General features: G+C 55.4%; 2 protein-coding genes and 1 long non-coding RNA gene across 3 annotated transcripts; 1 reads left to right on the top strand and 2 right to left on the bottom strand.

Moving 5' to 3' along the window:
* Positions 1-400: 400 nt before the first annotated feature.
* LOC128802773 (disks large homolog 4-like) lies at positions 401-7241 on the top strand (the record flags this gene model as incomplete). Its single annotated transcript, XM_053969333.1, is given in 13 exon segments — positions 401-470; positions 660-814; positions 1856-1914; positions 2540-2587; positions 2714-2721; positions 2724-2817; positions 3701-3720; positions 3722-3817; positions 3922-3978; positions 4583-4696; positions 5469-5523; positions 5526-5561; positions 6864-7241. Coding segments are annotated over 13 exon segments (919 nt in total), but the record flags the coding sequence as incomplete, so codon positions are not given.
* On the bottom strand, positions 2873-3180 carry LOC128802774 (uncharacterized). The gene is made up of 3 exons (XR_008435574.1): positions 3158-3180; positions 2979-3063; positions 2873-2918 (listed from the first exon to the last, which is right to left on the bottom strand). It is a non-coding gene; the product is annotated as an uncharacterized LOC128802774 (long non-coding RNA).
* Positions 7242-8521: 1280 nt separating the features above from the next.
* On the bottom strand, positions 8522-13592 carry MPDU1 (mannose-P-dolichol utilization defect 1). Its single transcript, XM_053969341.1, is given in 11 exon segments — positions 8522-8731; positions 9502-9537; positions 9539-9613; positions 10735-10830; positions 10832-10854; positions 10944-11029; positions 11850-11893; positions 11895-11944; positions 12452-12490; positions 13101-13166; positions 13489-13592. Coding segments are annotated over 11 exon segments (723 nt in total). The 5' UTR covers positions 13577-13592; the 3' UTR covers positions 8522-8611.
* Between the last annotated feature and the right edge of the window lie 605 nt (positions 13593-14197).

The raw sequence follows: 14197 nt of genomic DNA, 5'->3' as shown, positions 1-14197 counted from the left end.
ATGAACTGGTTCATACTGGGATGGACTGGGGCACACCGAGTGTGACCCCGGGGAGGTGACAGAGGTGACAGAGGTGACAATGCCACCAGGGCCCTGTTTGACTACAACAAGGCCAAGGATGTGGAGGGAGGCATGGGGACAATAAAGGACACCAGGAGTTCTGGGCTGTACTGGTTCATACTGGGATGAACTGGGGATGTCCCCAGTGACCCTGGGGAGGTGATAGAGGTGACAAAAAGGTGACAGAGGTGACAAAGGTGACAATGCCCCCAGGGCCCTGTTTGACTATGACAAGGCCAAGGACGTGGGGAGGGGAATGGGGACACTGCGAGCATTGGGCTGTACTGGTTCATACTGGGATGAACTGGTTCATACTGGGATGAGCTGGGGATGTCCCCAGTGACCCCGGGGAGGTGACAGAGGTGACAAAAGGTGACAATGCCCCCAGGGCCCTGTTCGACTACGACAAGGCCAAGGACGTGGGGAGGGGAATGGGGACAGTGGGATGGAATGGGCTTGTACTGGGGTGTACTGGTTCATACTGGGATGAACTGGGGCACACCGAGGGTGACCCGGGGAGGTGACAGAGGTGACAAAGGTGACAGAGAGGTGACAAAAAGGTGACAATGCCCCCAGGGCCCTGTTCGACTACGACCAAGGCCAAGGACGTGGGCTTCCTGAGCCAGGCGCTGAGCTTCCGCTTCGGGGACGTTCTGCACGTGCTGGACGCCTCGGACGAGGAGTGGTGGCAGGCCCGGCTCGTGCTGCCCCCCCAGCAGCCCCCCGACATCGGCTTCGTGCCCAGCAAGCGCCGGTGAGGCACTGCTTCCTACTGGTTTGTACTGGTTTGTACTGGTTTGTACTGGGAGCGACTCTGGGGGCACTGGGAGCCAGGATCAGGGAGCTCCAGTGGGTTCTAGTGGCACTGGGAGGCACTGGGAGGGACTGGGAGGGACTGGGAAGGCACTAGGATGGAGTTTAGGAGCACTGGTTTGTACTGGTTTGTACTGGGAGTCACTGGTTTGTACTGGGAGTCACTGGTTTGTACTGGTTTGTACTGGGAGTCACTGGGAGCGAGATTCGTTCTGTTCCAATGGGTTCTAATGGCACTGGGAGGGCACTGGAGGGACTGGGAGTTACTGGGAGTTACTGGGAGGGCACTGGGAGGGACTGGGATGGAGTTTAGGCGCACTGGGAGTCACTGGTTTGTACTGGTTTGTACTGGGAGTCACTGGTTTGTACTGGTTTGTACTGGGAGTCACTGGGAACAAGATTCGTTCTGTTCCAATGGGTTCTAATGGCACTGGGAGGGCACTGGGAGTTACTGGGAGGGCACTGGGAGTTACTGGGATGGAGCTTAGGAGTACTGGAGTCACTGGTTTATACTGGGAGTCACTGGTTTGTACTGGTTTGTGCTGGGAGTCACTGGTTTGTACTGGTTTGTACTGGGAGTCACTGGGAACAAGATTCGTTCTGTTCCAATGGGTTCTAATGGCACTGGGAGGGACTGGGAGTTACTGGGAGGGACTGGGAGTTACTGGGATGGAGCTTAGGAGTACTGGGAGTCACTGGTTATACTGGGAGTCACTGGTTTGTACTGGTTTGTACTGGGAGTGGATTTGGAGCGGTTCCAGTGGGGTTTAATGGCACTGGGAGTCACTGGTTTGTACTGGTTTGTACTGGTTTGTACTGGTGGGGGCACTGGAGCCTTACTGGTGTAACTGGGATTAACTGGGAGCCACTGGGAAGGAACTGGAGCCTTACTGGTGGCTCCTGGGAGGGGGACTGCTCCTTACTGCTCCTTACTGGTCCTTACTGGTCCTTACTGGTCCTTACTGGTCCTTACTGGTCGCAGGGTGGAGCGCCGGGAGTGGACGCGGCTCAAGGCCAAAGATCGGGGGCCGGGGGCTCAAGGTGGGGCCCGAAAATTCCCAAAAATTCCCCCAAAAAATCCAAAATTCCCCCCAAAATTCCAAAAAAAATCCCCCAAAAATTCCCCAAAAAATTCCCAAATTTCCCCAAAATAATCCCCCAAAATTCCCCAAAATAATCCCCCAAAATTCCCCCAAAAATCCCCAAAAAATTCCCAAAATTCCCCCCCAGAAATTCCCCCAAAATCCCCCCCAAAAATCCCACAAAAATACCTAAAAATCCAAAAAAATCCCCAAAAATCCCCCAAAAATCCCCGAAAAATCCCCCAAATCCCAAAAAAATCCCCCAAAATAAAAAAAAAAAAAAAAAACCACAAAAAATCCACAAAAAATCCGCAAAAATCCCAAAAAATCCCCCAAAATCCAAAAGAATCCCAAAAATCCCCCAAAAATCCCCAAGAAATAAAAAAAAAATCTCCAAAAATCCCCCAAAGATCAAAAAAACCCCAAAAAATCAAGAAAAAATCCACAAAAAACACACAAAATCCCAAAAAATCCCCCGAAAATCTCCCCCCAAAAAGAAAAAATTCCCCAAATTCCCAAAAAATCCCCAAAATCCCCCCAAAATCCCCAAATCCCCGATGCGCGACCGCCCGCGTGTCCCGCAGGCCGCGAGGACGCCGTGCTGAGCTACGAGACGGTGACGCAGATGGAAGGTGAATTTTGGGCTGAAATCCCGGGATTTGGGGATTTCCCCCTCCGGGCGGAGCTTCCCGAGCCCGGGCAGTTCCGGGGATTTGGGGAATTTTTGGGAATTTTGGGTTTTTTTCCCCCTTTCCCAGTTCACTACGCAGCGGGCCGATCATCATCCTGGGCCCCACCAAGGATCGCGTCAACGACGACCTCCTGTCCGAGTTCCCCGAGAAATTCGGGTCCTGCGTCCCCCGTGAGTCACCTGGGCACACCTGGGCACACCTGGGGGCACCTGGGGGCACCTGGGCACACCTGAGATACACCTGGGCACACCTGGGCACACCTGAGATACACCTGGGCACACCTGGGCACACCTGGGGGCACCTGAGATACACCTGGGCACACCTGGCACACCTGAGATACACCTGGGCACACCTGGGATACACCTGGGATACACCTGGGCACACCTGGGATACACCCGGGGCACACCTGGGGGCACCTGAGATACACCTGGGCACACCTGAGATACACCTGGGATACACCTGGGATACCTGGGCACACCTGAGATACACCTGGGCACACCTGGGATACACCTGGGGGCACCTGGGCACACCTGAGACACACCTGGGATACACCTGGGCACACCTGGGATACACCCGGGCACACCTGGGGGCACACACAGGGACCTCCTGTCCGAGTTCCCCGAGAAATTCGGGTCCTGCGTCCCCCGTGAGTCACCTGGGCACACCTGGGCACACCTGGGATACACCTGGGGGCACCGGGAATAAACCTGGGCACACCTGGGATACATCTGGGCACACCTGGGGTGCATCAGGAGCACACCTGGGCACACCTGCGACAGGTGGGATGTAGCTGGGACAGGCCTGGGACACACCTGGGCCCCGTTTTATCCCACATTCCAGGGGTGTTTACCTGTGCCAGGTGTATCTCACCTGTCTCAGGTGTGTCACGTGTGTCACCTGCAGACATGACGCGGCCCGAGGTTGATGGCCGCGATTATCACACCTGGGCACACCTGGGTCCCGTTTATCCCACGTTTATCCCACATTTAACACCCGTTACCTGTGCCAGGTGTGTCTCACCTGTCTCAGGTGTGTCTCGGGTGTCACCTGCAGACACGACGCGGCCCAAGCGCGGAGTACGAGGTCGATGGCCGCGATTATCACTTCGTGGCCTCGCGGGAGCGGATGGAGAAGGACATCCAGGGCCACAAGTTCATCGAGGCGGGCCCAGTACAACAGCCACCTGTACGGGACCAGCGTGCAGTCCGTCAGGGAGGTGGCTGAACAGGTGAGACACACCTGGGCACACCTGGGATACACCTGGGGCGGGCCAGTACAACAGCCACCTGTACGGGACCAGCGTGCAGTCCGTGAGGGAGGTGGCTGAACAGGTGAGACACACCTGGGCACACCTGGGATACACCTGGGGCGGGCCAGTACAACAGCCACCTGTACGGGACCAGCATGCAATCGGTGCGGGAGGTGGCTGAACAGGTGAGACACACCTGGGCACACCTGGGATACACCTGGGCACACCTGGGTACTGCTGGGATACACCTGGGATACACCTGGGCACACCTGGGCACACCTGGGATACACCTGGGCACACCTGGGTACTGCTGGGTCTCACCTGTGACACACCTGAGCTCACCTGCAGGGCAAGCACTGCACCCTGGACGTGTCTGGGGGGAAATGGGGGTACCTGGGTCTCACCTGAGTCACACCTGAGCTCACCTGTGCGTCACCTGAGCTCACCTGTCCCACCTGCAGGGCAAGCACTGCACCCTGGACGTGTCTGGGGGGAAATGGGGGTACCTGGGTCTCACCTGAGTCACACCTGAGCTCACCTGTGCGTCACCTGAGCTCACCTGTCCCACCTGCAGGGCAAGCACTGCATTCTGGATGTGTCTAGGGGGAAATGGGGGTACCTGTGACACACCTGGGTTACCTGGGTCACACCTGTGCCTCACCTGAGCTCACCTGTCCCACCTGCAGGGCAAGCACTGCATCCTGGACGTGTCGGCCAACGCCGTGCGGCGGCTCCAGGCGGCGCAGCTGCACCCGATCGCCATCTTCATCCGGCCCAAGTCCCTGCAGAACGTGCTGTGAGTCACCTGGGCACACCTGGGATACACCTGGCACACCTGGGATACACCTGGGCACACCTGGGCAGTGATTCTGGGGGGGTTTGGGGAGGTTTTGGGGCACACCTGCACCCGATCGCCATCTTCATCCGGCCCAAATCACTGTAGAACGTGCTGTGAGTCACCTGGGCACACCTGGGCACACCTGGGATACGCCTGGGCACACCTGGGCACACCTGGGATACACCTGGGCACACCTGGGGGCACACCTGGGCAACCTGGAATATACCTGGCACACCTGGGCATACCTGGGCAGCCATTCTGGGTGGAATTTGAGGGATTTTCTGTGGTTTGGGCACAGAGAGGGGGAAACTGAGGCAGGAGGAGGCGTGGCCACCTATGAGAAGGGACTCATTTGCATAATGGGTGGGACTTCGAACCCAGTGGGTGGGGTTTGTGACTGACAGGTGTGAGGTGGGTGTGGTTTAATGAATGGGCATGGGGTTTATGAATGGGCGTGGCCTCATTAATGAAGCTATGATGTGGGTGGGGCTTGTGGGCGTGTCCTGCCAATTCCAGGTGTGCCCAGGGTGTGCTGGGCGTGCCAGTGGGCGTGTCCAGTGATTTATGGGAAAATCCCCAGATTTTTGGGCGTGTCCCAGGTTGGGAGGGCGTGGCCAGTGGGCACCTTTTGGGAATGGTGGGTGTGCCCAGGTGCAGCGGGCGTGGCTGTGTGGGGGTTGTGGGTGTGGCCAGGTGAGGTGGGGCGTGTCCCGATCTGGCCCCGCCCCCCGCAGGGAGATCTCCAAGCGCAGGTGAGCGAGGAGCAGGCGCGGAAAGCGTTCGACAGAGCCACCAACTGGAGCAGGAGTTCACCGAGTGCTTCTCAGGTGAGACACACCTGGGCACAGCTGGGCACAGCTGGGATACACCTGGGGGCACCCAGAACACACCTGGGCACAGCTGGGCACAGCTGGGCACACCTGGGAGCACCCAGAACACACCTGGGCACAGCTGGGCACAGCTGGGATACACCTGGGGGCACTCAGAACACACCTGGGATACACCTGGGCACAGCTGGGGCACACCCAGAACACACCTGGGCACAGCTGGGGGCACCCAGAACACACCTGGGCACAGCTGGGGGCACCTGAGAGCACCCAGAACATACCTGGGCACACCTGGGCACAGCTGGGCACACCTGGGGGCACCCAGAACACACCCTGGGCACAGCTGGGGGCACCCATAACACACGTGGGCACAGCTGGATACACCTGGGCACAGCTGGGAGCACCCAAAAATCCCCAAACTTCCCCTCAAATCCCATTTTTATTTTATCTCCACCTGCCCCAAACCCCCCAAAAACCTCCCCAAAATCCCCGGATTTCCCCCCAAATCCCCTTTTTATTTCTCTCCACCTGCCCCAAACCCCCCAAAAACCTCCCCAAAACCCCCGGATTTCCCCCGAAATACCCTTTTTATTTCTCTCCACCCCCCCAAAAACCTCCCCAAAATGCCCGGATTTCCCCCCAAATCCTTTTTTTATTTCTCTCACCCGCCCCAAACCCCCAAAAAACCTCCCCAAAATCCCTTTTATTTCCACCTGTAAAGGTCTCTACCCACTCCAAACCCCCCCAAAATCCCCAAATTTCCCCTCAAATCCTTTTTTTATTTCTCTCCACCCCCCAAAAACCTCCCCAAAATCCCCGGATTTCCCCCCAAATCCCCTTTTTATTTCTCTCCACCCCCCCAAAGCTCCCCAAAATCCCCGGATTTCCCCCAAATCCCCTTTTTATTTCTCTCCACCCACCCCAAAGCTCCCCAAAATCCCCGGATTTCCCCCCAAATCCCTTTTTATTTCTCTCCACCCCCCCAAACCTCCCCAAAATGCCCGGATTTCCCCCCAAATCCCCTTTTTATTTCTCTCCACCCACCCCAAACCTCCCCAAAATGCCCGGATTTTCCCCCCAAATCCCCTTTTTATTTCTCTCCACCTGCCCCAAACCCCCCAAACCTCCCCAAAATGCCCGGATTTCCCCCCAAATCCCCTTTTTATTTATATCCACCCACCCCAAACCTCCCCAAAAAAGCCCGGATTTCCCCCCAAATCCCCTTTTTATTTCTCTCCACCTGCCCCAAACCCCCCCAAAATGCCCGGATTTCCCCCAAATCCCCTTTTTTCCTCTCCCCAGCCATGGTGGAAGGCGACAGCTTCGAGGAGATTTACCACAAAGTCAAGCGCGTCATCGAGGACCTCTCAGGACCTTTCATCTGGGTCCCCGCCCGCGAGCGGCTCTAGGGCCGGGGGGGGGGACCCCCAAAACCCCCCCAGGCCCCCCCCAAAATCCACAGGAAACCCCCCCGAAACCCGCGGGATTCCCTTCCAGGACCTGCTGGGAATTCCCAGAACGCTGGGGAGGGGTTTCTTTTTTTTTTTGGTTTTTTTTTTGTTTTTTTTTTTTTTGTTGGTTTGGTTTGATTTTTTTTGGGTTCTTTTTTTGGGGCGCTCTCTCCGGTGGTTTTTTTGGGGGGGCGGGGGGAAACGCCCCCGAATTTGGACTCTTTTATTTTTTTTTCCCTTTTTTTTTTTTTGTACATATTTAAGCTCTATATTTGTAACGCCCCGAGGGGCCCCGAATCGGCTCCTCCCGGCCCCGAAAATTGGGGGGAGGGGGGGGGGGAATTTGGGGGAGGGGGGGGGAGGGGTTTGGGGTTCCCCCCCCCACACCCCGCGCCCCTCCCCCCCCCTTCCCTCGGCGTGGGGAAAAAAAGGAGGGGAGGGGGGGGAGGGGAGATGAGAGTATTTTTGCATAGAAATTATGGAATTGTGGGAATAAAGCGATGGAGACGCCGGAGGTTCGGGATTGGGGGGGATGGGAGGGGAATTTGGGGGTGGGGGACCCGCGGGAAGTCAAAATTTTGGGGGGTTCTTTAAGGGAATTTTGGGGATTGGAAGAGGTTGTTGTGGGGTTAAAAGGGGAGTTCGGGGTCTCACGGGGATTTGGGGGCGTCCTCGGTGGGATTTGGGGGGTCCCAGAGAGGCCGCGGTGGTCGGAGACCCCCCCGGAGTTGGAATTTGGGGAGATTTTGGGGGGTTTTGGGGTCGGAAGAACGCGTGGGAACGGCACCGGGAGCGGCAGCCAATCAGAAGCGAGCACACTCTTTGGGGGCGTGGCCAAGACGGTTTGTGAATGGCGGGTGGAGTTCATGAATGGAGGGCGGGGATTTATGAATGAAGGGCGGAGCTTTCGGAGGGCGGGATTCATGAATGAAGGGCGGAGCTTGTGAATGGAGGGCGGGGTTTATGAATGGAAAGCGGAGTTTTCCCACCCCATCGCCACCTCAGCACCCCCCGCCCTAATTACCGTTAATTATCGGCTGTAATTAATTTAATAACGACCAAGAAAAGGGGGGGGGACACTCCCCTGGAATGGGGGGACCCCAAATTTATTTGAGGGGCAGAGGGGAGAGGCGCTCTGGCCACGCCCATTTCCCATCTTGGGGGGGGGCAGTCCCTCCCCCACCTTGGTCCGAGGGGATTTTTGGGGGTCCCAGGGGGGGAATTTTGGGGTCCCTGAGGTTTTGGGGGATCCTGGAAGGTTTTTTGGGGTTCCCATAAAAATTTGGGATCATCCCAGGTGAGATTTTGAGGGTCCCAGAACGTGGGAACTGCCCCAAAATCCTCTTTTCATCCTAAAAAAAAAAACCTCTCAATTTTGGGGTGGTTTTGGGGTCCCCGGATGATTTTGGGGTCCCGGGTGAGTTTTGAGGGGTCCCAGGACGGTTTTGGGGATCCCATCGCTCTTTGCTGTGATTCCAGGTGAGATTTTGGGGCTCCCAGAGCCTCGGAACCACCCCAACATCCCCTGTAAAGCCCCTCAAAAAATCCCGATTTTTGGGGCGATTTTGGGGGTTTTTTGGGGTGCCGGGGATTTTGGGGTCACTCCTTTTTGGGGTGGGGGTCCCGGGAGCCCCCCAAAAGCAGCACCTGGGCCAGCAGGACCCCGTTGCAGGTGGCCGAGGCCGCGAAGGTCGAGGCCAAAAGGAGATCCCCCGTTTCCTGCGGGGGAAATTTGGGGGAAATTTGGGGGATTTTGGGGCTTTGGAAGGAATTTTGGGAGTCCAGGGGGGAGATTTGGGGGATTTTAGCAGAAATGTGGGAGTGTTTAGGGAGAATTTCAGGATTTTGGAGTGGAATTTGGGGATTTGAAGGGGAATTTTGGGATCCCAAGGGAATTTTTGGGGATTTAGGGGGAATTTGGGGTTTTAAAATTGAGTTTAGGAGGGATTTGGGGAGAAATTTGGGGGGAAATTCGGGATTTTGGGGGATCCTGAGGATTTAAAGGGTCCTGAGGGAATTGAGGGATTTTTGGGGGGAGTTTTGGGGGATCCTGAGAAGGTTTAAAGGGAATTTTGGGGGTTTGAGAGGTTTTAAAAAGAGACTTCAGAGAGAAATTGGGAATTTTTAGGAGTCGTGGGGTGAATTTGGGGGAATTTTGGGGGGTCCTGGGGGGGAGGGGATTTGAGATTTTAAGAGAATTTGAGGGGGAATTTGGGGGATTTAAAGGAGTTTTGGGATTTGGGAGTTTTTTGGGGAGGGAATTTTTGGGATTTGGGAGTTTTTTGGGGAGGGAATTTTTGGGATTTGGGAATTTTTTGGGGAGGGGTCTCACCATGAGGAGGGTGAATTTGGGGGGGTCCTGAGTGAATTTTGGGGGGGGGATTTGAGTAAAAATTGGGGTTTTTTGGGGTTCTGGGTGGGTTTTGAGAGCTGGGATTTTTGGGGGATTTTTGGGGGGGATTTGGGGTTTTTTTGGGGAGGGGTCTCACCGTGAGGGAGGTGAAGATTCGGGCCAGGGCCCCCCCCAAAAAGGAGCCCCGTGGAGACCCCCGAGAGCTGCCCCGTGTGGCCCTGCCGGGCGTTGGTGACGATCTGGATCAGCTGGGGGAGGGAAATTTTGGGGGATTTTTTTTTTTTTTTTGGGGGGGGGGGGGAGGGGGGGTTTCCCAAAAATTTGGGAGCCCCAAAATCCTCCCTGACCAATCAGGGAGCTCGAAAGATTCCAAAGGATGGGGAAAAAAAGCCACGAATTGCCCCAAAATAATCCTGAAATGCCAGGGGAATTCGGTGGGGTTTGGGCCAAAATTCATCCCAAAATCCACCCCAAATCCCCCCAAACCCACCCAGGACCCCAAAAGCCCTTCAGGACCACCAAGATTTCCCCCAAACCCCTCCAGGACCCCCCCAAATTGTCCCAAAATCCTCCCCAGACCTCCCAAACTTCACTCAGGACCCCCCAAAACTCGACAGGGTCCCAAAATTCCTTTTAGGATCCCCCTAAATCCCCTTTAAATGCCCCCAAACCACTCCAGGACCCCCCAAAATCCTCCCAAACCCCTCCAGGACCCCCCAAAATCCTCCCAAACCCCTCCAGGACCCCCCAAAATCCTCCCAAACCCCTCCAGCACCCCCCAAATTTTCTCCAAAGCCCCCAGATTCCCTTTAACCCCTCCAGGACCCCCCAAAATTCCCCCTAAAACCACCCCAAAATCCCCTTTAACCTCCCCAACCCTTCCAGGACCCCCAAATCCTCTCCAAAATTCCCCAAATCTTCCCCAAAAATCCCTTTCAACCTCCCCAGACCCCTCCAGAACCCCCAAATCCTCTCCAAAATTCCCACAAAACCCCCCCAAATCCTCCCTAACCCCCCCTCAAATCCCTTTTACCCTCCCCAACTCCCTCCAGGACCCCCCAAATCCTCCCCAAAATCCCCCAAATCTTCCCCAAAATCCCTTTCAACCTCCCTAAACCCCTCCAGGACCCCCAAAATCCCCAAATCCTCCCCAACCCCCCCCCCAAAAAATCCCCCCCAAATCCCTTTTACCCTCCCCAAAACCCCCCCAGAACCCTCAAATCCTTTCCAAAATTCCTTTTAACCTCCCCCAGAACCCCTCCAGGACCCCCAAATTCTCCCCCAAATCCCCCCCAAAACCCCTTTTACCCTCCCCAAACCCCCCCAGGACCCCCAAATCCTCCCCCAAGCCCCCCCCAGAAGCGCCCACCCTGCTGAGGATGATGATGGGCAGGTTCAGGGCCTGCAGGGCGGTGACGAAGCTCAGCGGGGTCAGCGGAGACACCAAAAGCCCCAAAAAGGCCCCCAAAAACGGCCACCAGCACCAGCCCTGGGGGGGGGAGGGGACAAAAAGGGGGTCAGGGCTCCCCAAAAAATCCCCACAAACGCCCCAAATCCCCCCCAAAAGGCAACACAAACCTCGGCCCGTGCGGCCCCCGAAGTGCAGGATGAGGAAGAGGAGGGTGAGGGTCTGCAGGAGGAGGAAGAGCGACTCCCCCCAAGCGCTGCCGGGATTTGGGGGGGTCAGGAAGGGGTCGGGACCCCCAAAAATGGGGTTGGGAAGGTCTCGAAATCCCCCCAGGAGCCCAAAAAATGGGGGAAATCCCATGAGGAATGAAGTTAAAAGGGCCCAAAATCCCCCCCAAAACTTCCTAAAATCCCCTCCAGATCCCCCAAACCACCCCAAATCCCCAAAATCCAGCCCAAATCCCACCCAAAGTTCCCCAAAATCCCCCTCAAATCCTTCAGCTCCCCCTAAACCCCCCCAAATCCCCCTTTAACCCCCCGAAATCCCTCCCAAACTTCCCAAAATGCCCCAAATCACCTGAAATCCCCTCAAATCCCCCAAAATCCACCCCAAAGCCTCCGTTTAAACCCCCCCCAAATCCCTCCCTAACTTCCCAGAACCCCCCAAAATCCCTCCCAGACCCCACCAAAACCACCCCAAATCCCCCCCAAACCTCCCAAATTCACCCCAAATCTCCCCAAACCCACCCCAAATTCCCCCAAAACACCCTCAAATCCCCCAAAACCACCCCAAAACCCCCCCAAACCCTTTCAAATCCCCCCCAAGTTCCTCTGAAAATCACCCCAAATCCCCCTAAAACCCCTCAAATCCCCCAAAACCGCCCCAAATCCACCCCAAATTCCCCCAAACCCCCTCAAATCCCACCCAAATTCCTCTGAAAATCACCCCAAATACCTCCAAACCCACCCCAAATCCCCCCCAAACCCCCTCAAATCCCCCAAATCGCCCCCAACCCCTCCCCAAATCCCTGCCAAACGTCCCAAAATCCCCCAAATGCCCCCGAATGTGCCCCAGACCTGAAGGGGAAGCTCCTGGCGCAGCCGTACCCCACCGACCCCCCCCAGGGCCAGCAGCTCCAGCAGCACCGAGGGGAGGCTGAGCCCCCCCCCCACTGCGGGACCCCCAAACCTTCAGCAGCTGGGGCACCTTCACTGGGGGGGGGGAAATGAAACAAAAATGCAAAAAAAACCCAAAAATCCACTCCAAAATACAGAAAAACCGCCCTAAAATACCCCAAAATTGCTTAAAAATACCCCAAAATGCCCCCCCAGGGACCCCCAAACCTTCAGCAGCTGGGGCACCTTCACTGGGGGGGGAATGAAAAGAAATTTTTAAAAAATCCCCAAAAATCCACCCCAAAGTACACAAAAACCACCCTAAAATATCCCAAAATTGATTAAAAATACCCCAAAATTGCTTAAAAATACAGCAAAACTGCCCAAAATTGTCCCTAAATGCCCCCTCAGGGACCCCCAAACCCTCAGCAGCTGGGGCACCTTCACTGGGGGGGGAATGAAAATAAATTAAAAAAAAAAAAAACCAAAATCCACCCCAAAATACCTCAAAACCGCCCTAAAGTATCCCAAAATTGCTTAAAAATACCCCAAAATGCCCCCACTGCGGGACCCCCAAACCTTCAGCAGCTGGGGCACCTTCACTGAGGGGGAAGTGAAAATAAATTTTAAAAAAATCCCCAAAAATCCACCCCAAAGTACACAAAAACCACCCTAAAATATCCCAAAATTGATTAAAAATACCCCAAAATTGCTTAGAAGTACATCAAAATACCTCCAAATTACCCCAAACTACCCCCTCAGGGACCCCCAAACCTTCAGCAGCTGGGGCACCTTCACTGGGGGGGGGGAAATTAAAATAAATTTAAAAAAAAAACCCCAAAAATCTGCCCCAAAGTACACAAAAAAACACCCTAAAACATCCCAGAATTGCTTAAAAATACAGCAAAATTGCCCAAAATTAGCCCTAAATGCCCCCCTCAGGGACCCCCAAACCTTCAGCAGCTGGGGCACCTTCACTGGGGGTGGAAATGAAAATAAATTTAAAAAAAAAACAAAAATCCACCCCAAAATACCCCAAAACCACCCCAAAATTTGCCCCTAAACCTTCAGCACCAGCAGGACTTTCAATGGTGGGGGCAGAAAGGGGTCAGGGATGCCCAAAAAAAACCCCAAAATCCCCCCAAGTTAATCCTAAAATAATCTAGGACCACGAAAACCCCAAAATCCCCTCAGAGCCCCCCAGAGTCTCACCCAGGACGGATCCCGCCACGATCCCGTAGCCCAGAACTTTGCTCAGGAGGATTTTCAAGCACGGAACTGCAGAGAAAGGAGAAAGGTGAGGTGAAGTGACCCCAAAACCCCCTAAAATTCCTCAAAATCCCCTAAAATTTCCTCAAAATTCTTCAAAATTTGGAACCCCCCTCACCCAAAACAAAGATGGCGGCGGCATCGCCTCACAGCCGAACCAAAGATGGCGGCGCTTCTTTTCCCGCGCCCAAAACCAAGATGGCGGCGCCCTGTCACAACTCCCGCCCGTAACCAAAATGGCGGCCACCCCCACAGCCCTTAAAGACGCCCCAAAATCCCGCTCAAAACCCCCGAAAAGCCCCAGAACCGCTCCCCGCGACCCCTCCGGCACCATCGAGGAGCTGAAAGCGCAGGAAGAATTGGTCGAAGCAATGCTCGGGCAGCAGGAACGGGACGAGCCAAGGCCGGAGCGGCTCCATGGCGGCTCCCGCGCTGGGGGGAAAACGGCGGGAAACGCCCCGCGCACGCCGTGATTGGCTGAGACGCCAGAAAATCCCGCCCCTCTAAACCCGCCCCGTAACCCTATTAGTTAGAATCGAGAAGTTCCCTGCCAATCAAAATCTGCGCCGAGCTGCGATTGGTCAACGGTTTATTGCGCAACGCGATTGGCTAAGTGGGCGTACAGCTCCGCCCCCCGCCGCCGCGGCGGGCTACGATTGGCCAGTTTTTTATTAATACGATTAAAGATTTAAATCCCCCCTCATCCCAGAGAAATCCCCCAAATTCCCCCAAATTTTGCGTACGGAGCGCTCTGAGACCCCCAAAAATCCCCTCCCAAATCCTCCCATTAAAGCTTTAAATGTCGGTGATGAACACAAATTTGCGACGTCTTGAGTGATTCGAATTTGGGGAATTCCAGGCCCCGAATTTGAGAGATTTGGAGAGTTCAGGACCAGATCTTGGCGTTCGGGGGGGGTCACTGACCCGCTTTTAGGGCGTTAAAACCCTCTCTTGGGGCTTCAGACGGGGATTTTGGGGTCTCAGAGAGATTCTGAGGCGCTCAGCCCCTCCGGAAGGAAATTTTGAGGTTCCAACCCCCA

The sequence above is a fragment of the Vidua macroura genome, unplaced genomic scaffold (assembly GCF_024509145.1).
Source record: "Vidua macroura isolate BioBank_ID:100142 unplaced genomic scaffold, ASM2450914v1 whyUn_scaffold_181, whole genome shotgun sequence".
NCBI lineage: Eukaryota > Metazoa > Chordata > Aves > Passeriformes > Viduidae > Vidua > Vidua macroura.
The sequence above is the reverse complement of the archived record's forward strand: the minus strand, read 5'-3'. Positions and strand labels throughout refer to the sequence as shown.